Here is a 27,930-nt window from a genome sequence, read left to right as displayed (position 1 = left end):
AACCTTTCTTTCTTTCAATATCTGCAGTCGTGGGGAGAGTCGGGACACCCAAATACACATTAGGTGCCAGGTTTGGCCAATGGTCATCTAATATGTATGGGCAGCTTTAGCGTCCATAAAAATCAATCATTCTCAGTCAATACGCTTGACAGCTGGCACCTATTGAACCCTTTCACTGACAGGGGTTTTTTGGACATTTTACAGATCTGGCAGCCAGGACAATTTTGACACTTTTGAAAGCGGACAACTTTCATATTGTCAAAATACTCCCCTAAAGTTGGAATCTCGACACCCTCCCGATGGCAGACGTCGAGGGAGAGAAGGATCGGGAATGTTGAATTTCATTTTATTCATTATTTGATAAGATGCTGCTAGAGAAGTTTGGCAGCAGCTTTCTCCTTGTGAACACATGCACGCTCAACTCGGGGAGTCGGGGAGGAATAGCGGTTGGTCCACAGCTGTCTAAAATGTATGGCCAGCCTAAATCCCCCATTTCATTAAAAAAACCTATGTATTGAAAAACATAATAGCTTATATTAACATTAATTAAATAGACTGCAACCAAGTTTTGACTGATTTTAAGAAGTTCTTTCATACAGAAACTAATCAAAACAATTAATGTAAAAACATTTGTGAAAAACATGAAACACGGACAACTTACTGTAAATATACGGGAAGGTGTCCTTGGGCAATAGAAGTGAATGGGTCCGTAATTACGGTCTGGAATTACAGACAAATTCTACAGTCGCCTAACACGTTTCAGAATACCTCATCCCTTAGTCATGGTAAACAATACTTTCATAGGTATTGATGAAATACTTTCATAGGTATTCGGCTCCAGGAGAACCCCCTTACGTCACTATCCATATATGGAAAGAGACGTCAGGGGCCTCTCCTGGAGTAGAATCCCCGACTACAGAGTCGGCAACGCTGTGGACGGGGATTCCGCTTCAGGAGTTGCCCCTGATGTCACTGTCCATATATGGTCAGAAACCTAAAGTGCTTCCTTCAGGAGCGGAACCCATGGACACAGGGGGATTCCGCTCCTTCAGGGAGCTACAGTGGCTCTATTTACAGGAAGGGGGGGTAGCTACCTACAAGGGGGCCGTGTGGCAGCTACCTACAAGGGGGCCGTGTGGCAGCTACCTACAAGGGGGCCGTGTGGCAGCTACCTACAAGGGGGCCGTGTGGCAGCTACCTACAAGGGGGCATTTGTGAGTGGCGAGCTGATGGTTATTTTACTGCGAGTTGCGGGCTGATGGACATTTTACTGTGAGTGGGGGGCTGATGGTAAATTTTACTGTGGGTGGGGGGCTGATGGTAAATTTTACTGTGGGTGGGGGGCTGATGGTAAATTTTACTGTGGGTGGGGGGCTGATGGTCTTCAAGTGCTTTCCAGCACTGACATCCTATTGAAACTAATAGGGGGCACTCGTTTGGAGTGTTTTTTTGCCTGCATCTTTTGCATTAGCTTCAACGGCTTAAAAAAACGCAAAAAATAGTCAAGTAACTCAGTGGACCAACACTAGCAGATGACACGGCTCCCCAAACCATCACTGACTGTGGAAACTTCACACTGGACCGTAAGCAACTTGGATTGATGCCTCTCCACTCTTCCTCCAGTCTCTGGGACCTTGATTTCCAAATGAAATGCAGAACTTACTTTCATCTGAAAACAGGAGTTTGGACCACTGAGAAACGGTGTTGGTCCACTGTGTTATATCAAGACCAGAGTCAACGCAGCCGTCTAGCAGGACATTTTAGAGCACTTAATGCTTCCCTCTGCTGACAAGCTTTATGGAGATGCTGATTTCATTTTCCAGCAGGATTTGGCACCTCCAAAAGTACCAATACCTGGTTTAATAACCACAGTATCACATTGGCCAGCAAACTCACCCGACCTAAACCCCATAAAGAATCTATGGGGTATTGTCAAGAGGAAGACGAGAGACAACAGACGCAACAACGCAGGCGAGCTGAAGGCCGCTATCAAAGCAACCTGGGCTTCCATAACACCTCAGCAGTGCCACAGGCTGATCGCCTCCATGCCACGCCGCATTGATGCAGTAATTCATGCAAAGGGAGACCCAGACCAAGTATTGAGTGCATATACTGTGCATACTTTTCAGTAGGCCAACATTTCAGTATTAAAAATAATTTTTGAAATTGGGCTTATAATATATTAACATTTTCTAAGACACTAAATTTTGGGTCTTCATTAACGGTTACCATAATCATCAACATTAAAAGAAAAAAATGCTGGAAGTAGATCACTCTGTGTGTAATCAATCTATAGAATATATGATTTTCCATTTTTTAATTGAATCACTGAAATTAAATTATGATATTCTAATTCAATGAGAAGGACTAGTATACGTGTGAGTATATATATATATATTATATATATATATATATATATACATACATACATACACACACCGTGTGTGTGTGTGTATATATATATATATATATATATACACACATATACACCGTGTGTGTGTGTGTGTGTGTGTGTGTGTGTCTATTTCTTTGCATTACATTGATACTGACTAGAGCTCTGTTCACAGACATTTTTTGCTTTCTGTCCGGTTTGTCTGGTATTTTAGAATAGTTTAGTCTGCAGCATTATTCTTGCCATCACAAAAATACCAGAACTCCTGACGGAAACCGGACAAACCCTATTATAAATTAAAATAATATGTCAAGATTAATTGGAATCCCTTGAATACCAAGTCCAATACAGAGTAATATTTATAGGAGTTTTCGGGGGCTTTGACATTGATGGCCCATAGGCCATTAATGTTTGATCAGTGGAGGTCCAACCTCAGGGACTCCTGTCGATCAGCTTAAAGGGATTTTCTCAGAATTGAAAATTATCACCTATCCACAGGATAGGTGATAAAATGTCTGATCACTGGTGGCCCCATCGATCTCGAGAATTGAGGTCATGAACCACCTATTTATCCTCACTGCTCAACCATAATGAGGAGGACAGTGAATGGAGCGGTGGTTGGGCATGCACACTGCCGCTCCATTTAAAGTCCTTAGGAATTATGAAAACCGCTGAGTAAAGCGCTCAGGCAATTATCACCTATCCTGGTGAAAATCGTCGATTCTCATACAACCCCTTCAACCCCTTGACGCACCATGACATACCGGTACGTCATGGTGCGGTTGGTGATGTTTGGAGCGCGCGCGATATGCTGCGGGTGTAGGCCGTGTTTTACAGCCGACACCCAGGACTAACAGCCGGGAGCAGCGATTGCGCTGTTTAACCCCTCAAATGCTGCAGTCAATCCCGAACGCAGCGTCTGAAGTGTTGAAAAGAGGGGGGGGGCAGCCCCTTCCGACAGCTCATTGCCCCACCCTCGCAACGAGATCGGGGGTGATGAAGGATGTTATGGCAGCCAAGGGGCCTAATGAAGGCCCCCAGGGCTGCCTTCACTCTGGCTCTGTTAAGCCCTGCCACAGGCAGGGCTTAACAGATGCCTGTAAAAATGACAATATACTGCAATACATTAGTATTGCAGTATATTGAACCAGGGATCTAATGATCGGTGGTTCAAGTCCCCTAGGGGGACTAATAAAATGTGTAAAAAGAAGAAGAAATTTTTTAGTAGTGCGAAAACAATAAAATATAAAAAGTAAAAAAAAAAAACCCTTTTCCCATTTTTCCTCTAAAGTAATGTGAAAAATTTAAAAAGTAAACAAAATTGGTATTGCTGTGTACGTAAAAGTCTGAACTATTACAATATAGCATTATTTAATGCACACGGTGAACGCTGTAAAAAATAAAAATTGTAAACCACCAAAATCGCAGTTTTTTGGTCACCTTAACTCCCCAAAAAATGTAATAAAAAGTGATAAAAAAAAGTCATATGCACCAACAAAGAGTGCCAATAAAAACTACAGCTCGTCCCGCAAAAAATAAGCCCTCCCACCGCTCAAAATTCTTGTCTGGCCACGGCTAGAAAACAGCTGGTTTTGCCAGTGGTACCAGGAACAAAAACTGGTGGCGATCAGCGGATTACTGCGAGTCCAGCTCCCGCCAGAGGGGATGTCGGATGAGACTACCCCTTTAAAATACAATTATTTATTTTACACATTATAGTAAGAAACATTAGGGATAGAGTTTGCTGAACATGAATGAAATATGACCCCCACCTGCTCAAACTCTTCCATGTCCACTTCCCCATCTCCATTCAGATCAAACATTTTGAAGGCAATTTCAAAGTTTCTTTGAGGAGCTAAAGGATAGAAATAGATAAATGTTAGCTTACAGATGCTAATCATGTATGCATTATAAAACTAGAAAACCACACTGATCTAAAATAATCATAAAAAGGAGAAGCAAAATTCTGTATATACTTAAGAAAAAACAGTGTGAGACATCAGTTAACCTATCAGTATATTTTTACCATGTGTGAGTAACCCACGCAAAATGTGGGGAGCACACAAATTCCATGTACATCTAACTCCTGGTAAAATTCAAACTCAGGACCCCAGTTCTGCAAGGCAGTGTTCACCAGTGTTAGCTTCATAGGCCTCGTTCACATGTTCCGGAGGTGACGTCACTCTATATCCTCCATTGCATATAAAGACAAATCAGTAAGTTTACTAAAATAATGTTTTGAGTGCACTCCTAATAATTTTCCTAAAGCGGTCAACCTCTTAGAATTTAGCATGAAATTTTGGACCTATTTTATTTATTTTTTCAAAAAACAAGATGATGTTCAATAGTGAACCATTACTTTAAGCGAAAACTGGCAAATTCCGGTCACCAGGTCATCTAAAAAGTCAACAGTTGCAACCAGGTTTTGCTTCCAGCACTAAAATTTAATCAGCTGAGTACTTCCACCCTGTGCCAAATCACCGGAGCTGGATGCGGTTACGGACTGCTGCGCCCTGGACGCAATTTTTAGAGTACATTCACATGGGGTGCGAATGGTGTGACTGATAACTTATCCATAGGTTATACCCTAATGCTTAGAGTTTGATAACACTATTTCCTATATAACGATGGTTATAGGGAAGTTGTAACTTAATTTTACATCCCTTCAAGAGAGCCATAATAACGTTACAAGGAATAATGAGAGGAGCACAAAGACTGTCTTATCCAGCTTTATTGATCAATAACTGTTTATAATAGCACCATATGCCAAGCACAGAAATCTGTATGTATACCTGATTGTGTTACTATGACCTTATGATTTTATTTTTTCAATAAAACTAGTAAAAATAAAAAGAAAATCCTATGGACTGACATGCTGGTGGCAAGTTTATTTTTGTATTTAATTTCTGGGTTCAGTGTTCCTTTAAAGAGGACGCACAATTTGTTCCCACTTTTACTGTAAATAAAACAGCATTACCAAGACAATGGTCCAGGCCCGATAATTATTTTATTAAGAAATCTATGACAGATCTAAGATGGTTTAAACTTGGAATTCAAAAGGTCTGTGTAACACTGGAGATTTTCTCCCAGCATTTAAGCTCTACGTTTCTTTAGTCAAAATCTATTACTTTACAATCAATGCTCCCATAGGTCATGCTGTCACACTATTGATTTCATAGCCCACCTTGGTAGGAGAACGCTATACGCAGCATTATTAGGTAGTAACAAAGCCACTACGAGAAGGCTACCCGGTTAAAGAAAAGAAAAAGGTAACACAATATGAACTAATAAGTGCAAGATACTGAGTAAATGAGCTGCTCCGGTTAATAAAATGACTTTAGTAAAAGGGTCATCCAGTTTAGAAAACTAATTTTCATACACCCTATTAGGATATTCTGAGTTAATAGCGGGGGGGGGGGGGGGGGTCCTCTGTTCAGGATACCCATCAGAGTGGAGGCCAGAGTGGAGAACGATTGCAAAGAGAGTCTCTTGCTCTAGAGGACCTGTCCATTATAACACGGACAACCCATTGACTTGAATGGGCATTGTGTAATGCTCAATTTCCACTGTGGTGGCTTTGAAACTAAACACTTACTACCATGTTTCCCCACAGATTACAGCTGATCGCTGGGGGTCCCAGCAGAACGACACTTTGCGATAAGCTCATTGTCAAAAGTCCCTTCCAACAAGTAGAAATTGTCCAAAGCAGAGAACCCTTTAAAGTATTGCTAGGGTGGTTAAAAGAGGACCTGAGTTATTAAATAGAGAATTCAATTATTAATGGAGGCACAGCTTTTGGATGCAACAAAAACCAAAAGTATGTTTATTGGAAAATTGTAGTGAAGCGTACCATTGTAATTATTGATTAGGGAATTCTTCACACTAACAAATGAATAATTGTTTGGCCCCATTCTTTTCTAGGCAACAAAAGCAGAGGCCAGTGAGCGATGCTTCCTGAACCCCATGTCAGTGTGAAGATCAGAATGAGTCACTTATATTTATTTTTTAATGTCGCAAATATAGCACATGGATCCCTATCTCGGAGTGTTACAATCTAATCCCCATCTCAGATATACACATGCTAGGACCAATTATATAGAACTCCAATAGACCTAGAAGTAGGTTCCTTGGACTGCCCGGAGGAAACACACACTATTTCCTGCAAATGGAGCATATTGAGATGTGCCGCCACCATTTCAGTTTCAGTGCATGATTAATAAATAAAACGGCTGCAATAGAGCCTGGGTATCCTGGTAATTATTCCCCAACAGTATCCCTAAATACAATCTACTAACAAATACTATGCTCCTTAAAGAGGATCTGTCATGGAGAGAGACCTCTTTAAATTAAAGCGTCTATTAGGGGCCCAAATAAAATGAGGCGTGTGGGTGTTACTGCAACTTCTGAAGTTCACCCATTGGTCACTCAGTTGTCTGTAAAACAGCATATACTTTGTAATAATCAGGTGAGTTGGCGAAGACCGAATTCAGACTACCGTGGTATACATTCGTGTGACGGCCGTTAAAACAATTTCAATGGGGCCGTTCACACAGCCGTTGTTTCAACGGACCAGGTGAAGGGTCAGTTGAAAAAAATAGAACAGTTTCCCCAAGTTCGTCTGAATTCAGCCTGAGAGCAAACATATAACCCATTTAATGATGCATTTCTCAGACAACCCTCCAAAAGTAGCATACTCATTAACATACCACACACGCTCTCTTACAGTCCCCTATACAGAAGATCGGGAGTTATTCAAAGGGTGCAAGAGTGTGCCACGTTTATGAGATGTCAGGGATTCACTTGACCTACTTTCAACCAAGAATATAATTCAGGCGTCAGTGTCATGATCTGTCATCTGTATATAGAAGTACTACCTATAGTGGATTTACAACTATTTAAATTAAAGCGTACCTCCACTGGTAAAATGAATCAGGGCTGCTGCTCAAAGTTTAAGTCTCCCGACGACAGATTAAGCAGAGAGTGGGTGGCATTGGGGGTAACCGTACCAAGATAGAAGCCTGTCCTGCAAAGCTCCCGTTAATTACTATATGAGATTTGCAGGAGTTTCTTATAGAGTTGACAGCCCATGTGTTCATGTAACACAAGATAATTAAGGTTTGGGATAGAATCCTTCTTGATTTATTTTGCCCAGAAATACAGTTTATACAGATTCCCATTTTTAATAGTGGGATGTAAAGTTTGGCAAATATCTGCATCTACTATGCTACAATAAGCGACATCCATTAACTAATATAGGTCTTTTCATGTCATTTGCTCAAAATATTGCACTAGTGTAATAAAATCTTTTACATAATCAAAATTAAAAAGAGAAAAAAAAAAAAGTGAAAAAACAAACAGCTTAGCAACGCTGCTAATAAAGACATAACCTTATTATTATCTGCTGAGACAAATAAAGGGATTGAACATGCCCAAAATTGGGAAACACAATAGTATAATAATACAAAGTGCATGTTGTAGCCACCTGGTGAGATGAACAGGAATATGAGCTAAGAATACAAATGCTCAAGATTACACTGGATTACAAGAGAAAGAAATCCCATGAAGGTGTTGTAAGCGTGCACACAGCACGCTTATATAAATCATCTTGTATTCTCCACTTTCCTTCACTGCGGAGATGATTATTCCCACAATCTTTTATGTGAGTGAGGTAGCTTTCAGCACTGCGGGGCTTAGAAACACCAGGTGGGCAAACATTATCCAGCTATGATTAGAATAGCTTTCATAATTCAGAGCTATAGCATGGGATCCCACCACATAGTGGCTGCTCTTAGTAAACGGCAACGTAAGAAGACAAGGAACTTGTTATATAATCTGGGAAACAATATCTGTGTTTATGCCATTTAACCGTTTCTAATTGCAAAATATAGATTAAAAAAACCATATGAAACTAACCTGCTACCAATACAGGGCTTTGGTATAGCATACAAACCTCAGAAAGAAAATAAGTCTAACATTTGGTGTTCCCTTCACTGGAACGAAGGGGCACAGCACCCAATATCTCCTCATACACAGCCTAATTATCTTGAAGAAGGGGCTAGCTCAGAAGAGAAACGCGTTAATTGCACAAATAATTAAATAAAATATACTGCTCAATACCTGTCTGAGAATTGTCAACATCATTCTGAAGTAGCAGCACCGAAGAAGGCCCCATTTTTCATTTGCAATACCACAACCCAATTATCGTCCCAATCATTGAATCATAAATGGCCGCCTTAAAGGCTAAATTCACCTTCGCAACTAATTTTTAAAATTTTATTTCTTATTGGTCCAATGCTTCTGAAATGAAATATTAAGCAACTTTGCAAATCGCCTTAATCTCCTACCATTTTGTGTCTACAGCTGCTATGCAGATCTATGCGTCTCCAAGGTGACAGACAACAAACCCTGTGTAGTCTGCTCCAGCAGTCAAACTACCTTCAGAGTGTGACTGCAGGATGGGAGCACGCAGGGTTTATTTGTAGTCTGTTAACATGGGATAAGAATAGGTCTGCACAGGAGCCGTACACACAAAATGCCAGATATTTATAATGAAGGTGGCCATCGCCTTTGAGGATTCTTAGATTATGTCAACAGGCATGTTCAGATATGGCAAAGTAGCCTCAATTTCTAAAAGCCTTAGTATACATGCTTCGTGTTGAAATGCTGGCCATTATAACAACGTTCTGGATTAGGAGGTGGATAATACACCAAATATAATTACAGGGCACATCTTCAAGAACATTAATGTAATTAATAGATTGCTAAGTATTCTGAATACCTGGAGAAACCTTGAGTACTACTAATCAGTACCGATTTACAGATATCTCACTTAAGAGCATATCTGTCAGCTTAATATACTGACCTGTGTAAGCGTAGATTACAGCTACAAGTCCGTACCCCTAGTAGCCAAAAAAAAAAGTAGCAGTTTGACAAATCGGAGAACTGAAAGAAAGCAGCAGATTCACAGTTCTATTCATGAGGCTTACCCACCCCCTTCATGGTGACTAAAAGGCTTCTGCGTATGCAAGTTTACTTAGAAGCCTCTCCATTACCATCCTGAAAAGGCAGGGGGCGCACTCCCCTCATGAATACTGTGGACTTATAATGGTGTCTGCTGTATTCTTTAAGCTCTCCTATTAGCTAAAAGACAACACTTATGTGCCGTGTTGGCTACTAGGAGTACAGACCTGTATCTGTAAAGAGCTGCCCTTACCTATGGCAGCATATTAAAAAGAAGGATCCGATTAGTGTCCTTAAACTTCCTGCAAATGGGCGTTACTGTATGTCCTTTTTAGCGGTGCGTTCCCACAAATGGGCGTACAGTAATGCCCTGAGAATGAAACGAGCACAGGAGCTGTGCTCGCTTCATCTTCAGCGGGTGCAGACATCCCACTGCTACGGCGGCGATCACAGTCCTTTCCGATCGCCGACGTTTAACCCCTTAAATGCCGATGTCAATAGCTATAGCGGCATTTAAGGCTGTGTTCACATCGCCGTCCATGTTCCGTCGGGGAGTTTCCTTCGGGTTAACCCCTCAGCGGAAAGTAAATGGAAATCTCATCTTCCGTTTCCCTCAGCATTGATCTCAATGGTGACGGAAATCTAGCTAATGGTTTCCGTCTGTCCCGTTGTGACAGGGTTCCGTAGTTTTGACCGAATCAATAGCGCAGTCAACCGCGCTATTGGTTCAGTCAAGAATGGGGAAAAATGTGGGGTTCCGATGGTTGCTATGGTAACCAGGAAGTCTAGCAATGGCTTCCTGGTCGGCCAGGTACGGAAGCCTATTAGGTCCTACCAAATTACTATATTACTATCTGTTTTACAAGCAGAAACATTTAAAATGTGAAAAAGCATAATATTTGCACATTTTCTTTAAATTTTGATGCTTTTCACAAATAAACAATGAATTTATCAACCAAATTTTTCCACTATAAATACAATATGTCACAAGAAAACAATCTTAGAATCACTTGGATTGGTAAAAGCATGCCAGAGTTATTTCCACATAAAGTGACACGTCCGATTTGAAAAAATGGGGCTGGTCTTAAAGGCCAAAATTAGCTCGGTCCTGAAAGGGTTAAAATAGTCCAGCAACTTTACCATGTGTTTACCATGCTGAATATTGCTATGGTAATTTGCGAAGATTCTAGGGTTGCACGGTTTACATTATAAATAACAAGGTCTAGCACTACATCCCGGATATAAACTGTGGCTGCATTTACTGTATGTAAAGATCTTTAGAGTATTTGTATGTGACACGAGATTCTGCCTATGCAGTACAGTTTCTTCATGGATATTATCTGGTGTTATTTAAATAGTGTCTGCGTTATGTTTTAGGTTTCATTTTAATGTCTAAAAGACCAGTCATGCATTTGAAGGCTAAGTTCACACAGAGTTTTTTGACGCGGAAACAACGCCAAAAAACTCGTCAAAAACGGCCTGAAAATGCCTCCCCTTGATTTTAATGGGAGGCGGAGGCTTCTTTTTCCCGCGAGAGGTAAAACCGTCTCGCGGGAAAAAGAAGCAACATGCCATATCTTCGGGCGTTTACGCCTCTGACCTCCCATTGACATCAATGGGAGGCAGAGAAAGCGTATTTCACTGCGTTTTATGCCCGCGGCGCTCAATGGCCGCAGGCGAAAAACACTGCGAAAAACGGCGTGCAGGGAGAGGAAAATCTGCCTCAGACTTCCAAATTTTCCGCTCGCAGGAAAAAGACGCCTCCGCCTCCCATTGAAATCAATGGGAGGCATTTTCAGGCTGCTTTTGACAAGTTTTGCTACGCGGTTTCCACGTCCAAAAACTCTGTGTGAACATAGCCTTAGGGCGCAGTCACACTTTGCATATTTGTCTTCTATTTCCGCACTGTATAAATACACAGTGGAAAACTTTACAATGTAATCCTACGGGAAAAATATTCAGCCACACGAGAAATTAAGCAGACTGTTTGAGTTGCAGAATATTTTTCACATAAGATTACAATGTAGAGTATTCTGCAGCTTATTTTTACATTGTGGAAGTATTAGGAAAACCACGTGTCTGTGCCCTTAAGCAAAGGATGGGAGACTTTCCTAGATGAGGAGTATAACGGATTGCTCTTCATCCATTTTCCATACAGCTCATTAGCTAGATGTTCATTAGCAGTCTGTAAATGCATCTGGATTCCAGTTCTCAGACACCGCATAAGGCAAGTATGGGCTGAGCCAATCCATTGTCCATATTTTATGACATAACCTGTCTGAACTACGAATGAATCAGGCAAACATGCATCAAATAAGCAATCTATATTCCATCAATTCTAAATTTGAAGGTGGGCCGGAAACCAATAACTATCAGAATTGCACGGGTAACTTTACAATTCTGAAGACAACTCTCATGATATTGATGTCGAGAAAACACTAAAATTATAGTAAATGCCTAAATTGTTGCTTAATTGTGGATATGTACATCATAGAGGGGGGTCCCCTGCCAGAGCGGAGAGCCACTAACAAAAACAGCTCTCATCAACCTGGTCCATCCTTGTATTACATAGTCAAATGAATGGCCGGCATGTAACACTACATTTCCCCTGTAGTGGCCACTTCAATAGAAATATATGGCCAGCTGTACGTTGACCCGGGTATAGGAGGTAATTGCCGGGCAGGTTTCAGTTTAAGAAGGGGCTGCCTTTATGAGGCAATCCATTTAATTATAGGAGATATAAAATGGGTCAAGATATAGATACACAGTATGCATATGAATAACAATTCTGGTCTACTTAATTCTTGCTGGTTTAGAAATTCCCTATATAGACAAAAGTATTGGGACACACATTCAGGCGTTTCATTCAGTCCCTTTGCCACAGGTGCATAAAATCAAGAACCTCACTGAATTCCAGCGTGGTACTGTAATAGGATGCCACCATTGTAACGAGTCAGTTAGTGAAATTTCTTCCTGCCTAGATATTCCACGATGAACTGTGAGTGATATTATTGCAAAATGGAAGCATTTAGGAACTACAGCAATGAAGTGCAGACCACGTAAAGTTACAGAGCAAGGTCGCTGAGTGCTGAGGCGCATTGTGCATAAAAGTCGCCATCGCTCTACTGGCAATAACTGCAGAGCTTCACATCTCCTCTGGCATTAATGTCCGCACAAAAACGGAGCGCTGTGAATTTATGTCATGGATTTCCATAGCAGAAAAGCTGCATACAAGCCGTACATCACCAAGCACAATGCCAAGCGTCGGACGGAGCGGCATAAAACACGCCGCCACTGAACTCTGGAGCAGTAGAAACGTGTTCTGTGGAGGGATGCATCACGCTTCTCTATCTGGGTTTGGCGAATGCCGGGAGAATGTTACCTGCCTGACTGCATTGTGCCAACTGTAAAGTTTGGTGGAGGAGGATAATGCTACAGAGGGTTGTTTTGCTAGGGGTTGGTCTAGGCCCCTTAGTTCCAGTGAAGGGAAATCTTAATGATTCAGCATACCAAGATATTTTGGACAATTGTAGCTTCCAACTTTGGGGGAACAGTTTGGGGTTCAGCCCTTTTCTGTTCCAGCATGACTTTGCCCCAGTGCACAAAGCAAGGTTCATAAAAACATGGTTGGATGGGTTTGGAGTGGAAGAACTTGACTGGCCCACACAGAGCCCTGACCTCAACCCCATCCAACACCTTTAGGATGAAGTAGAACGGAGATTGCAAGCCAGGCCCGCTCCTCCTACATCAGTGTCTGACCTCACAAATAATCTTCCAGGTGAATGGGCAAAAATTTACGCAGACACCCTCCAAAATCTTGTAGAAAGCCTTCCCAGAAGAGTAAAAACTGTTTTAGCAGCAGTTGGGGGGACCAACTCCATATTAATGCCTATAGATTTAGACTAGGATGTCATAAAAGCTCCTTTAGGTGTAATGTGTAGGTGTCCCAATACTTTTGTCCGTATAGTGTGTAACAGAAAAATATATTACTCCACATCAATGAGAAGAAATGCCCTTTCCCTCATACATTTATAGTATCTTATTTAGCTAACCAACCTAGATGTGAAGCGTTACAGGAGTAAGGGGTGTATCATTGCATAACTAGCCAATTTTGTCATTCAGCGCTACAGATGAGCTAATTTGAGATTTAATTAGATATGTAGTTTGAGATTGCCCCACTTTTTTTCCTGAGTAGTGGACACTCAAGTAATTGGAGACGGCTGTGTTCTCATGCACAACCGGGTGGACAGAAGCGCCAAAAACTTAGAAGGGAAAACAGCATTAACTTTGCACTGCGGCCACTTCATTCTCAGCATCAGGGGTCATATCACCAGCGATCATAAAGTGATCACTTCATAAGAAGGGAATAACCCTTTAAGAGAAAAATGGGGGGGGGGGGGGTTTAGTTCACTCACTGAAGTCAATGCACTGGTAAATCTGCAAATCGTGCACAACTATTATTTTAGCTTTTTTCAGTACTCCAGGAAATCTGAATGACAAACACTAAGGCCCAGTTCACACTGAGTATTTTGGCGCAGATTTTGACATTCAAACCACGTTGGAATCAGCGCAAAAAATGTCCGGAACAGCCTCCCACTGATTTCAATGGGAGTCGGGGTGCTTTTTTCCAAGGCGGCATTTAGCCGCCGCGGGGAAAAAAAGCGGCATGTACATGAACATGCCACGGTTCCAGCTCTGACCTCCCATTGAAATAAAGGCAAGGCATAAAAAAAGGTTTTTGCTGCGCTTTTTTGCCCGCAGTCCTTAATGGCTACGAAAAACACTGCGCAAGAAAGGGCAGGCAGGTCATAAGATGCTAAACAAACAAGCAAAAAAAAAAAAAAAAACTTACACCTAAGACTGATGCCATCAGTCAACCATCCATCGCCCATAGACTACCATGTTAAAAAGGAAACACTTTTTTACTGGATGGCGCAAGATTATATTGAATTGGTATCATGATAGATTGTATATCAAGACAATTCAAGTTAAATTGACACTAACTTTTCAAACAACTTATGCTGATCTAACAGTATGCCTGATATAAAACAAGCAGAGAACAAAGATTGGATCCAGCGCCAGTTGTAGATAAAAAGGAAACTTTTTCCAAGTTTTATTCAATTATTTAAAATGAAAGTCGGCAGGATGATTTCCTGGTACAAAGGGAGGTTCAATGGAAATTGTTAGCCTACGCGTTTCCTTTGTACCAGGAAATCATCCTGCCGACTGATTTTAAATAAAACTTGGAAAAAGTTTCCTTTTTATCTACAACTGGCGCTGGATCCAATCTTTGTTCTCTGCTTCTATCTCTGATCGTGTGCCGACACGAGGAACCGGGCGCGACGGGCAGTGCAAGTCTGCATATAAGGTGAGCTGGAGGTTTCCTGTTTTTTTTCCCTGATATAAAACAACTTTATTATTTACTTTTTTATTCCTGCAAATTGTTTGTGAAGTTACGGTCACTAGGTTTCTCCCTTTCTGCAATCTGCTGTCCACACCCTGTTGTCAAGCATTAGCCATCCCTAGTTACAAAGCACAATTGACGGGCTGCAGAAGGTGGGGGTGTCACTTCACTACCTGCCTATACAAGTCTAGGGAGAGGGGGAGGAGCAGGAGGAGGGAGCAGAAAGAGTGTGAGACTCCGCAAGAAACACTGCATTTAAGTCTATAGAGTGGGGAGGGATGAGAAGGGGGAGGCATTTTCCGCGCACTTTGCTTTTTAATATAACTTCAAACTCTGAAAAACGCCTAAAAAAAATAAATTGAAACACTTTCAGCATGCTGCATTTAGAGAAAAACCAACGCTGATCCCAAAAAGCCAAAAATAAAAACGTGCTTATGTAGACATTTTCATCGTTTTCTATGGCCACCCAAACAAACTGCAAACTGCAAAAAAAAAAACATTAACAAAAAAAAACAAAAAACACAGCTAAACTGTGTATGAAGGTTGCCAAATAGAGTTGTAATGGTAACCATGTTGGTTATCACACAACGTTCCCAGGAATGGACATAATTCAAAAATGACTCAATAGAATGGTTACCAATTTAACAGAAGATGACAACTCATGATTACTACTCATATTTACTCTACAAGGCATACTTACTTGATAGAACTGTGGTAAGGAAAATATAGTCAGAGAATGAGATCAGGCCACATTCACCCAACGTGTAGAAAATACTGTCCTCGTCTGCAAACTTCTCTCGTTCTTGAGAAATTTTCTATAAAAACAGACATCAAAGCATTAAATTTTTTTTTTAAAAAACATGCTGGTCCAATGTTAATACACTGGATAATGCTATGATTTTAGTTTTCAAAGCTTTCAAGGGAAAGATGTACCATGTGACTTATAAACAAGTTGAGAGTTCTCTTTTTTTTTTTATGACAAAAATTTTAATATTGCAATGGGCCTACTGTATATAATTGGAATAAATGAACATCGGCAAAAGTAGAAAGCTCTGAAAACTAAGGACTAAAATGTCAAAACTCTTTTGACAGAGACTAGTTGACGACTAACAGATATAGAGGTATAAACATCTATTTGTAGAACAAACCACACTTCATATACAAGAAAGGAGGTCTATAAAAAAAAAAAAAAAAAAAAAAAAGTATCTTGCAAACATAAATGGAAAAGTCATGCAATTGCCAGAGCAGGAAATGTGTCTACATCACAAGCACGGAGGAATCCAGTAGTTGAACACACAACAAAAACACCATCACATTAGGGTCCAGTCCATGAACTTTACCCACTGGTTACCTCTGTCTAGCGAAGATCCAATCATATACAAGATAAAGGAAAGACAATTGGTTAAACAAGAACAAAGAGTTCGGACATAATCAGCAACGATGTATAAATCCAGGCGGCTGGACGGAAGACATTTTTAGCCTGCAGATGTCTTGGCCAGATGGCACTCTTACACCAGGGAATGTGTTGATACCGCTAAACTGAGTGATGTTATTTCTGTGCAGATAGGGAATTCCAGAGCGAACACATGTGAATATGATCTATGAGAACAGACTAGATAAATCTCTAATAATTTTTAGTATGTGAACCTGGACTCCATACATTGTTAATGACAATAGTAATAGATGAAACATTAAAATTCTGTTTTCCAAATACTCCACATATTATTTAGATGCTGGAATGCTCTAGACGCTGAGCTTTTTTTTTTTTTCCATTTCGTTACTATAAGATTAAAAAAAGAAAATGATGAAATAAAATTAAATGAAACATAGATGTGTCAAGAGGACTGGGAGAAGGTCAATATGGAGGAGAACGCTGAAGACTTAGGACGTTTCGGATGTGTATAGTTTCTACCACTGGCAATTCATTTCCATATTAAAATGGCATGGAGTGTTGATTTCTTATAAGGAGAGGATAATGGTCACACAGTGAAGTTGGGGTCATAGATCCCTTAGCAACTTGGGCAGGGTTAATGAAAAATTAGCAGAAATGTGGAAATGTGGAATTTTGGAATAGGAATAAGTCAATATTAAGGAGGGACCACGCTAGTTTTATACAAATTTAGGAGTCAAGAGGAATAAATTAGTTCAAACCTGCCACGGATGACACTGGTCTTTCCCGATGACGAAACAAAGCTGTACTGGTGGTTTCAGGGAGCAATAATAACGTTGTGGTTAAAAGGCTTTGTCGGTAGATGAAGATAGCGGAGATGTTTCGAGCCACTATAAACAGTAGTCCAAAGCATTAGATTGTCTATAGATCATCTACCGACAACTATTGGGATTTTGTGTGACGGTTATGCCTTTTAAACATAACCTGTACAGGAGAACATTTTGTTTATAGCACAAAACCAGTATGAGACCAAGACCCTGAGCCTTTTACATAGGAAGACTACATGCCCATTATCAGAAACAATGGACAGTCCCCAGAAAAACAATAACACTAGCTCACAAAGAACTGGAGAGAAAAAAAGATAATAAAATGTACTAATGTCTCCAATGAAATGACACGGACCTTAAATATTAATACTTTTATCTACTTTGTACGACATATTGCCAGCAAACAAGGATACATTTTTATATGTAAAAATAAATATAAGCTTTTTGAATAGGACGGTGTATGTAGAGGTTCTGACTACTGTACGTCCTGTAGTGTTGTAAATAGCAAATTAAACGGATTGTTACGGCAAATAATAGTAGGATCCACTGTATATGGGCAAAGTTACTTACCGGTGATGGGTGACCAAAAACAAAAAAGTGGGTAGACTCGTGTTTCTATCAGTGATGTGGTTAAAACAGAAATGTGCTGTAACTGACCATTATCCACTAATGACCAACGAGAGAGCGATGTTCTATCTGAAGGTTGTAAGTGGAAAGCATGGCACGGCAGTAAATGAGCCTAGCTCGGAGTGGTTCCTATCATTACAGAAGAAGGGAGGTAGTGAGGTATATCCTGTAACATAGTGGAGGGCTAATCTGAAACCGGATCGGTCTCCACATATTTCTAGTCCTTCATCTAAAACATATAGAGCACAGGAAACCTCTGATGGAGACTCGTTCTCAGCTTCCTAAACAAATGGCCCCCTCATAACAATCCTTCAATAAGCATGTCAAAATTATATTCAATTACATTATTAGAATGTTGGCAAGACCCTAGATGATTTGCTACCCTGCACAGCAATGGAATGGTCTTTTACATTTGGGTTTGCCTATACAAAGAAGGAAACACTGATACATTGCTTCCTGTTTAACCCTTTGTCACCGAAAACATTTTTCATTTGTGTTTTTTCCTCCCGGTCTTCCAAAATCCAAAACTTTTTTTTTTTATTCTCTGTCAACAAAGCAGTGAGAGAACTTGTTTTTTTTGTGGGACAAGTTGTAGTTTTTAACGGCACCATTTATTGTACTATATAATGTAAACGAAAAAAAAAAAAAAAATCTATGCTGAGTGGAATATAGAAAGAAAAAAAACAGCAACTCCTTCATTGTTTCTTGGGTTTCATTTTTCGACATTCACCGTCCAGTAAAATCTACATGTTAAACATTAATCTGTGGCTCAATAGGATTACTGCAATATCAAATTTATGTTCTCTTTTTTATTTACCAGTTTTAACAAAGAAAAAAGAATTTGTTAAAAAATTGATGTGCGAAATATTCTGAGCGCCATAACTATTTTTCAGCCGATGGAGCGGTGTAAGAAATTTTGCTGGGAGAACGATAGTGGGGTACATACGAATATTCAATCCCATTTTATTCCATTTTTTGGGGGCGCTAAGGTAAACAAAAAACGAAATTGTGGCATATTTTTTTTTTGATTTGGCATTTACGTTTATATTGTAATAGTTTGGACTATTTTTTTACATTACTTTGGTGGGAAATTGGGAAAAGGAGGGTGGTTTGACTTCGGTTTTTTTATTATTTTTTTAACAATAAAATAATGCAGTCTGCTGTGCTATCTGGTCTGTTTAAAATGAGCCCTTATCTTCAGGTTTCCTTTTTACAAACGACATAAATGGAATAATTTATCAGTTTTTCCATCTGTTCATTTTTTTCATCTGCCATTGTCTGTTTACAACAGACTGAAAAGGGGGAAGGAAAAAAAACAAAAAACACAACAGTTGAAAAAGCAATCCAAATGTAACAAAAATAAATACCTTCTTAAATCACTAGTGTGAACTTAATTTTAAAATGACCTCAGCTAACAAACCTATAAAATATATAATTTGTTTATAACAAGTCATTATGCCTAAGAAAGCCTATTTTAGATACATAGCTATAATACAACTGTATGTATTAATCGGTGTACGTGATCTTTGCCTATGCGTTCTATTTAGAAGAGACTACTTTCATCTTGGTGATAACATCAGTCAGTGGAAGTTATGAGTGAGGATAGTAACGCGGGCTTAGATTAACAAGCATTTGAACAAATTCTCTGAATAATGGCTGGAACCGCTCGGCAATCTGAGCCAATCAGTTTCATTATTGCTCAGGCGATTTGTTGTAAGCCTAGAGAAGCTGCTCTAACAAAGGAACAGGTTATCACTATTTGAATAACATGAGAGCCTTTGATCCACAGCTTTCCTACAGACTTAAAAGGCAGATCACTTTCAAATGGTGAAGAGATAGCACAGCAGCGTTTTTAATATCCAGCAGCAGCAGACGTTCCCATCAGAGCGGTCTTCTACACATTTATCGACTATTTTATTTTTACATCACATCATTCACATATGCCACTTTACGTCTAACTTTATAGGCCATTGCGTGCGAATGTGTGCAACAGGTCTCGAATATGATCTCTATACTGAACCAACCATATAAGTTCATATACTTTTTTGGTCTGTGTTCCAGCTATAGATTTTATGGTCTTTTTAGATCATAAAGAAAAAAACCAAAAACAAAACATAGAAAGAAGTTTCTTCAAAGTTCTGTCCTTGAGGGGAATGAACACCTATTTTTTTCTTTTTCACATTAAAACAATATAATGAAACATTTTTTTTTTCGTCTGTTTTTGTTTCCGGATTGTTGATTTTTTTATTGTATTTTCTGTACACGATGAGCAGCTCTGCTAAAAGCATTCAGAGACATATGTTTCACAGCAGCCATATGGACCATAGGAACCTGTAGACTGGAGATGACCCATTGCCTCTTGACATGATCTGTGCAGAGGTCACAGAGCAGGAAGTGGAGGAAGGGAGCGGCGCTCATCACCTATTGTCAATGGTGGATCCTGTGTGATCTGCCTCCAGCTTTAGAATAGAGGTGCTATCTTTCATTGTAATTCTGCTCGTGATGATAATAAGATCACTGCTTTTAATACAGATACATAGATAGATAGAGCGAGAATGAGAATGTACAATATATATCTATCTATATACACACACGTGTTGTGTGTGTGTGTGTGTGTGTGTATGTGTGTGTGTGTGTGTGTATGTGCGTGTGTGTGTGTATGTGTTAGACATATTTATATTTAGGCAGCACCGTTTCAGGCCTCTGGCACTGGTGCAAGCCTCAGGAATCAGACTCCAAATCCACCTCGTCTATATAATGTATCTCCCCAAAAAGTAGCCAGCACTCCAACAAACTGAGTGGAAAAAAAAAAGGAATTGTTAGCCCATATGTATGACGTTTCAGCCCACTATACTGGGGCCTATTAAAGAGGCTCTGTCACCAGATTTTGCAACCCCTATCTGCTATTGCAGCAGATAGGCGCTACAATGTAGATTACAGTAACGTTTTTATTTTTAAAAAAACGAGCATTTTTGGCCAAGTTATGACCATTTTTGTACAACTGGGCGTATTGAAAAGTAAAAGTACAACTGGGCGTGTATTATGTGCGTACATCGGGGCGTTTTTACTTCTTTTACTAGCTGGGCGTTCTGACGAGAAGTATCATCCACTTCTCTTCAGAACGCCCAGCTTCTGGCAGTGCAGACACAGCGTGTTCTCGAGAGATCACGCTGTGACGTCACTCACAGGTCCTGCATCGTGTCAGACGAGCGAGGACACATCGGCACCAGAGGCTTCAGTTGATTCTGCAGCAGCATCGGCGTTTGCAGGTAAGTCGATGTAGCTACTTACCTGCAAATGCTGATGCTGCTGCAGAATCAACTGTAGCCTCTGGTGCCGATGTGTCCTCGCTCGTCTGACACGATGCAGGACCTGTGAGTGACGACACAGCGTGATCTGCCAGAAGCTGGGCGTTGTGAAGAGAAGTGGATGATACTTCTATACACAACGCCCAGCTAGTAAAGGTAGTAAACACGCCCCGATGTACGCACATAATACACGCCCACTTGGACTTTTACTTTTAAACACGCCCAGTTGTACTTTTGCAAGCCTCATTTGCATAAATACAAAAATGGTCATAACTTGGCCAAAAATGCTAGTTTTTTAAAAATAAAAACGTTACTGTAATCTACATTGCAGCGCCTATCTGCTGCAATAGCAGATAGAGGCTGCAAAATCTGGTGACAGAGCCTCTTTAAGCTTTCTTTTTTTTTTTTTTTTAATTAAATAGAAACGTTATTTAAGCAATAGGTCCTTTTCTGATGAAAAACTTTAAAGAGATTATCCCACAAATCAGTACAGATTTGCGCACTTTTGCACCTTCATTTCAGTGACTGTGGGAGGGGGGGGGTCTCAGATATCTGATATCTTTCTATGACATATCACAAATTATTTTTGAAGCTACAGTTTCTCTTTGAAGTGTACCTCTTGTTTCAGGTGAAACTTCCGAATTAGCCATCGTATGCAGATGAGGATGAACACTAGATCTCGCCATTAAATTACTTATAACCTTCATTTATGATCAGTTTTCCACGCTGTATGCTCTATTTCTAATTGTCCGTTTGCCCTGAGCTCAGTTTTAGGGGAGGCCAGGGTTTAACAGCTATGATTTGTAACATACACTGCAAAAAAAAATAAAAAGAACATTCTGCTGCTCTCTCTCTTAAAGAGAACCTTTCACCTCATACATGTACAGCTGAGTGCATTGTGTAATGGGCAGGGCTGCACAAACAATGGGGCACTTTAAATTCTACCTCCCTCCGTAGACTGTGGGACAGTCCATATCTGATTGGACAATATCACAGCCATAGTAATACGCCCCTTTGTCAGTACACGCCCCGTTGACAGTTCAGGGGGTTATTTAAATATCGGGCGCCAAATATAACAGCACCAATATCTAAATAACGGAGGGAGGTAGAAAAAAAACGTAAAGTGCCCAAGGGTTTGTGCAGCCCTCCCCATTACACGATGCACTCAGCTGCACATGTATGGGGAGGTGAAAGGTGATCTTTAAGTAAACCCTTTTAAAGTAGCAGCATCATGGGGGACATTATACAGCAGTACTGAGCGTTGTAGCCAGCGTTGAATCCAGCACTGGGGTAAGGGGGAGGAGCAAAGGAGTCTGATAAGTGGAGAAAGATACATTTTTTGTAACAGGATATATTACAAAGCTTCTTATATTCGCTTATACAATGGATTTATGGGAAAAAATATAAAAGATAGTTGCTCTTAAAGTAAAACATTCACATACAGTTTAACAAAAAATAGCAAACATGTTAAGAGAAAACGGGGCAATTTTACATTTATTTTTTTGGGTTAAAAATTGAGCCCAATGTACAAGGAAACTTTTTTTTTTACATGTCCCTCCACAAAGAGAGGTACATATACGAACATTTAAAAAATATAGTTGCTGTAAACACCGTGCTGCCTATCACAGAATTGTTCAACAAGTCCTATCATATGCAACATATATTACTTGACTTTCTACCTGTTAGAAATAATCTTTTTGTAATGCAGCAAATCTGCCCCTCAAAATCTGGACTGATGGGTAGCTCATCTGTACTATTTTACTACACGACAAAAAAAATGACTTTAATATAGGAGGTCACTGAATATTCAGTTCCCTAAGCAAAGTATTTTCATCCAACAAAACTATATAAACAGCATATTTATTGCAATGAACAGGCAGGACATTACTTGGCCACGGTGGTTGAATTACTTTAGTTGTAATCTAAGATGGTTATACTCCCTTAGCACCTGCAAGGCATAGAATCTTTGGCAGCGACAACCAAAACATTAAATTAAAGTCGGTTAGCACGGTCCTAAGACATAAAGTGATGAAAAACCCTTTCATATTCACAACTGCCTTTTCCTAAAAGTGTTAGAAATTATGACATTAGTCATTGAGAAACCCAGTAAACTGGTCATTGTTTAGAAACCATAATCAATGCCGTCGAGTCCAGGGAGAAATTCCAGAATAGAAGGTTTTGGGTTTTTTAAAACAACTCCCGAGTGAACAGGATGAATAAATGATGAAAAATATATGGTCATATTTAATGAGTTTTATCATTCCAAAGAGGTAGGGCTTAAAGTGGTGTCCATGACTGTTTCTGGTATTGCAGTTTATCCCCATTCACTTGAATAGGAAGGGGTTGCAATACCAGAAGCAGCCCATGGACAGACGTGGTATTTCTGGGGGCAAAAAAGTAAACCCTATTTTTTCTAAACCTGGACAGGACAACCGTTTAAGGAACTGGCCATGTTATTGCTCTTTTTCTAGGTTGTGCTCCAATTTGCTCCCACAGGAAATTCATCCGCTACTGTACTGTGAGTATCATTGTTGCCCAGACGGGATACGTTGTCTATGAAAGTCTCTCACCCAGACAGCTTCCCGACCCGAAAAAGCATCCTTGCAGCACGTATAAACAAGTTACACATGTTGTAAGTAACCGTCCTTGAGATCTCCTCTCAGACAATGCTTTATAACACAGGCAACATGACAAAAGCGGAGTACTATAAACCCCTAATAAAACAACACAACACCTTTAAGACCATGGTGCACTTCGGTGACATCTCTACCACCAGTACCAGAATGTCTTCCTTTATTAGTGGGAATAATGGAGCAAGGGGAGGTCCTACACTTTAACATTTAAAAATAAAAAAACAAAAACAAATAAAACCACTCAATGATTTAATAAAATTCATATCTTATCCGCTACACAAAGGAAAGATTCTTTGCAAAATAAAAGCTTTGGAATATTGAAAAAGGTGAATTTAGGTTTATATTATGTAGAATCTTTACCTGGTTTATAAATTATAGCAAACCTCTATTCTTGACTTGTTAAGATTTAAGGAAATTTTACAAAACTTTTTTTTCACAAAGTATATATTATACATTCTTCTTAGTAAGAATACAAAAAACAATGCAAAATTTACACAAGCACAAAAACATAGTACATTAAATAAAATAGGAAGAACCCTCCGTAGGGCAGCATAGAGGATCACTGCCTTCCAACAATGGGGCCTGGGGGCAATTCAGAGCAGGTGTTTGCTTTTAGTTTCTGCTTGCTTTTGGTGAGCATGGTACAATCTCACCAAAGCAAGCACAAATAAGTTATGTGATAAGGCCCCATGCACACAAACGTGCTTTTGCGGCCGCAATTCCCCTGAAAATCTACGGGAGAATTGCGGCCCCATTCTTTTCTATGGGGCCATGCACACGAACGTGGTTTCCACGGTCCGTTCATGGCCCAGGACGCTGGACCGCAGAAAGAACGGGCATATCTTATTACAGCCGTGTCCTGCAGTCCAGGCTCATAGCAAATAATGGCCGCGGCCATGTGCATGGCCTGCGATTTGCGGGCGGCTCGCGGGTGACACTTCGCCCCTGGCCGACCCGAAAATCACGGCTGTGCACATGGCTACGGTCGTGTTCATGAGGCCTAATGATTTATATTTAATAGTAGACTAAAATATTTGCAAGCAATATGCTACACAGCATTCTCTCAATATAATCACCATGTGAAGGAGCAAATGAGGAGAATGTTTTCGGTAAGTCAAAAAATTTATGTATTATTAATAGTCTATGAAAAAAGTTCGCTAGTTAGATTCCAAAGAGCTACTAAATCTAGGGCAATAATGAAAAAAAAAATGTTGATCTGCTCTTCATCAATACTTCATAGTGTAGATAACCATAAATGCAAACACGGAGTTCCTCAAATACAGATGAAGTATAAAACAGAAAATGGAATGTTTTATGTGCGATGTTGAACAATTTTATACCATCTAGAAATATTATACGGATTTTGTGATGTCAACATTGACACTAGAATATTTGCAGTGGTCGGATTGCACATCCTGTGCTGATGACATGGAAGCGGACCTTAGTAACGCCTTTATTTCATGGCCAATAATAAACATTCGCCAGTTACAATGAACGTAATCTGTGGGTTTCTTGGGCTCGGAGGGCCTGGCCTTCGGAAAGCGAATATGAAATTATTAAATACAAAATAAGGAGTTGTACTGGTCACAGGAACCATCCACTGTTCTTCTATAAAACTGATCTCATGGTAATTGAACTTCAGTTACCATTTTATGGCACGTGAAGAGACCGCAACTTACTTTTTGTAAAACAAATGCAAAATGATCATCGGTCCTATTTTTAAAGATTACATACATATGTTACAATATTGAACACAGGACATCAATCTTTGGTCACAGAGGCAAAAATCCAATATAAAAATATAAATATAAAACGACCAGAATCTTTCTAACTCCGTATTAAAAAGGGTCATCCAGGATTAGAAAACATGGCTGCTGTCTTCCAAAAACAGCGCCATACCTGTCCACAGATTGTTTGTGGTATTATAGCTCAGCCACATTCACTTCATTGAATCTGAGCTGCAATACCAAAGAGAGCCCATTGATAGGTGTGGCAATGTTTTTGGAGGAAAGCAGACATGTTATTATAATCCTGGACAACCCCTTTAATACTTTGGAGTCAATCACTTAATATCAATTAATAAACAATGGCTACATCATAAATATGGTTTCTATAGTACTTAAATCATAGGCATTATACAAGATAACATACAAGAACCTGGTCTTTAATCACTGCTTAAGGCCTCATGCACAGGTGTCCACAAATACAGACCCGACCGATACGGAAACACATCCGTAGCAGTCCGCAAATGCGGAAGCGCCCATAGACTCCTAAGGGCGAGTCCATGACCCAATTGCGGACAAGAATAGTACATGTCCTATATTTTGCGGATCATTTCCAGGACACACATCCGTACATATACGGAAAGGTGTCCGTGGCCAATAGAAATGAATGGGTCCGTAATTTCATCCGTAATTACGGACTCCGTAATTACAGATGAGAATTACGATCGTGTGCATGGGGCCTAAGAGTTTGTTAGTTCATTCCATTAACAGCTCATCCCTTTCCAGTCCATGCCATCACTGGACTACTAGTTACCGCTTTGGAGGCCATGTAATAGGCATAGCATTGTACAAATACTCTAACCTGACAAACATAACCCCTTGAAAAGCGTTCAGTATATATTTATGAGAGCATTCTACATAGAGGTTTACATGTGTTAACAGTGTGAGGCAAAACACGGACACTAGTGAAACAATACGATTACCAACATTTATCTATAAAGCAAACCATGCACACCTATAGGCTCTCGGTTTATATTCTCCAACAAATATACATGCTGCCAATAGAATTCTTATCCAGACATATTTAGATGTGTAGAACCGCTTAATATAAAAAAAAACACATATATTCAGACATCCATCATACAAAACTCAAATTATTTATACAAATAAAGGAACATGCAGTAAGCACACACATAAAAAAAAAAAAAAAAAAAAAAATGTTTTGTCACACGCCGGCTGCCCCTCCATAATCGATGACCTTATGTTATTTGTCCCTAGAGACCATTGGACTAGAAAGGGAAATTTCCATTCTGGACCTTGCAACGTAAGCAGTTATCTATCACCATTACGCTACCAGTACTGCCTGTAATTCAAGAACCGCATTCTATAGCAATTCATTTGGAGCAAGCTCTTGGGGCCCCAGAAAATAGGAGGTAAGATTGCACAGAGTAACCCCACTGGAAAAGCAGAAAAAGATTAGAGTAGACTAAAAGAAGCAGAGACTACACAACCCAGGCTACACAACTGTCCACAACTGCTTCCACCAGTATAATAAATCTATGTGCCAGAAACACAGCTTGCCCTTCTAAATTATTTTCCTAATAAGTCTTCTTTTATTAAGCTTTCATGGTCTATCATTTCCATGTGTGCACATCTATCCCCCTACCATGAATAGCAATCATCTATCAATTTAAGTAATGAAGTTTAGTGACTTATCAATACTATCCCTTCAGAGAGATACAGGGACTATATCTACTGCAATAGAATAACGAACGAGAATGGTAATCTAATGGGGAGAAGCATTTGAAGGCATTGATTAAAAAAAACAGCCAAACAAATCAGATAAAAAGCATCACAGCATCACAACCACACACAAATTCAGATTTTCGGGTGTTGGGGTTTTATGGCGCTCAAAACTAACCATCCCATGATGAAATGATCTCCGTGCCTGCAGAGAGCGGCCTCATGCTCTACCCTAGCTTTGGGGGTAGGACAACTGTTCATAGATATGGTTTCCTCTACCGGATCCTATAATATAGGTCAAAAGGATCCTATATTTTTAGATCATGCGGATATACTGAGGATCATAACACACTTGTGTCGCATTCCCCTGATGACGCTGCGGATGCAGCAAAACATGTCGGGGGACACACTAGAAGTATTCCTGATTTTAGAAAAACAGTGAGCCAGGTGTCATTAGAATAGACTTTAGCGGAGCGAGTCTCTATAGCGCTTTCAGTAACATATAGAAGCTCAGTTAGGGCATCAAAAAAAAAGCAAAAGTAAAAATAGAAGAACCGGGCACACGGTGTTGTTTAAAATTCACTTAGTTCTTCGACCCATTCACCAATTTACTTTTGAGAGATGAAACAACATTTCATTTTAATGGCCTGTTAGAGAAAGGCTGGGTCACTGGGAGGGCTGTTACTCTTTTAGGATTGTTATTCAAGGATGATAAACCGTCTAGTGCTAAAGAAAACCATCCGGATGCAACGGATACATGTGAACCCAGCCCTAGGGAACAAACGAGACCTTCTCATGGAACTCCAAATAAGTAGGCAAAAAACGGTTTGGTGTTTTTTTGTTTAGTTATTGCGTAAAGTAAGCATTTTCTGCTAACTATGCACTACAGCAAAATAAATGTGCAAGAATTAGTCTATGAAAA

At 39.9% G+C, this 27,930-nt stretch overlaps 1 protein-coding gene across 2 annotated transcripts in view; it reads right to left on the bottom strand.

Moving 5' to 3' along the window:
* MICU1 (mitochondrial calcium uptake 1) overlaps positions 1-27,930 on the bottom strand; it is a 198,965-nt gene that overhangs the window by 84,719 nt on the left and 86,316 nt on the right. For both annotated transcript variants that reach the window (XM_075841550.1, XM_075841549.1), the window contains 2 exons: positions 15,457-15,571; positions 4,165-4,247 (listed from right to left, as the gene is read on the bottom strand). In XM_075841550.1, coding sequence (XP_075697665.1) covers positions 4,165-4,247; positions 15,457-15,571 — 198 coding nt within the window. The remainder of the gene's footprint in view (positions 1-4,164; positions 4,248-15,456; positions 15,572-27,930) is intronic.

The sequence above is a fragment of the Rhinoderma darwinii genome, chromosome 11 (genome assembly GCF_050947455.1).
Source record: "Rhinoderma darwinii isolate aRhiDar2 chromosome 11, aRhiDar2.hap1, whole genome shotgun sequence".
NCBI lineage: Eukaryota > Metazoa > Chordata > Amphibia > Anura > Rhinodermatidae > Rhinoderma > Rhinoderma darwinii.
This window is presented reverse-complemented; position numbering and strand designations above follow the sequence as displayed.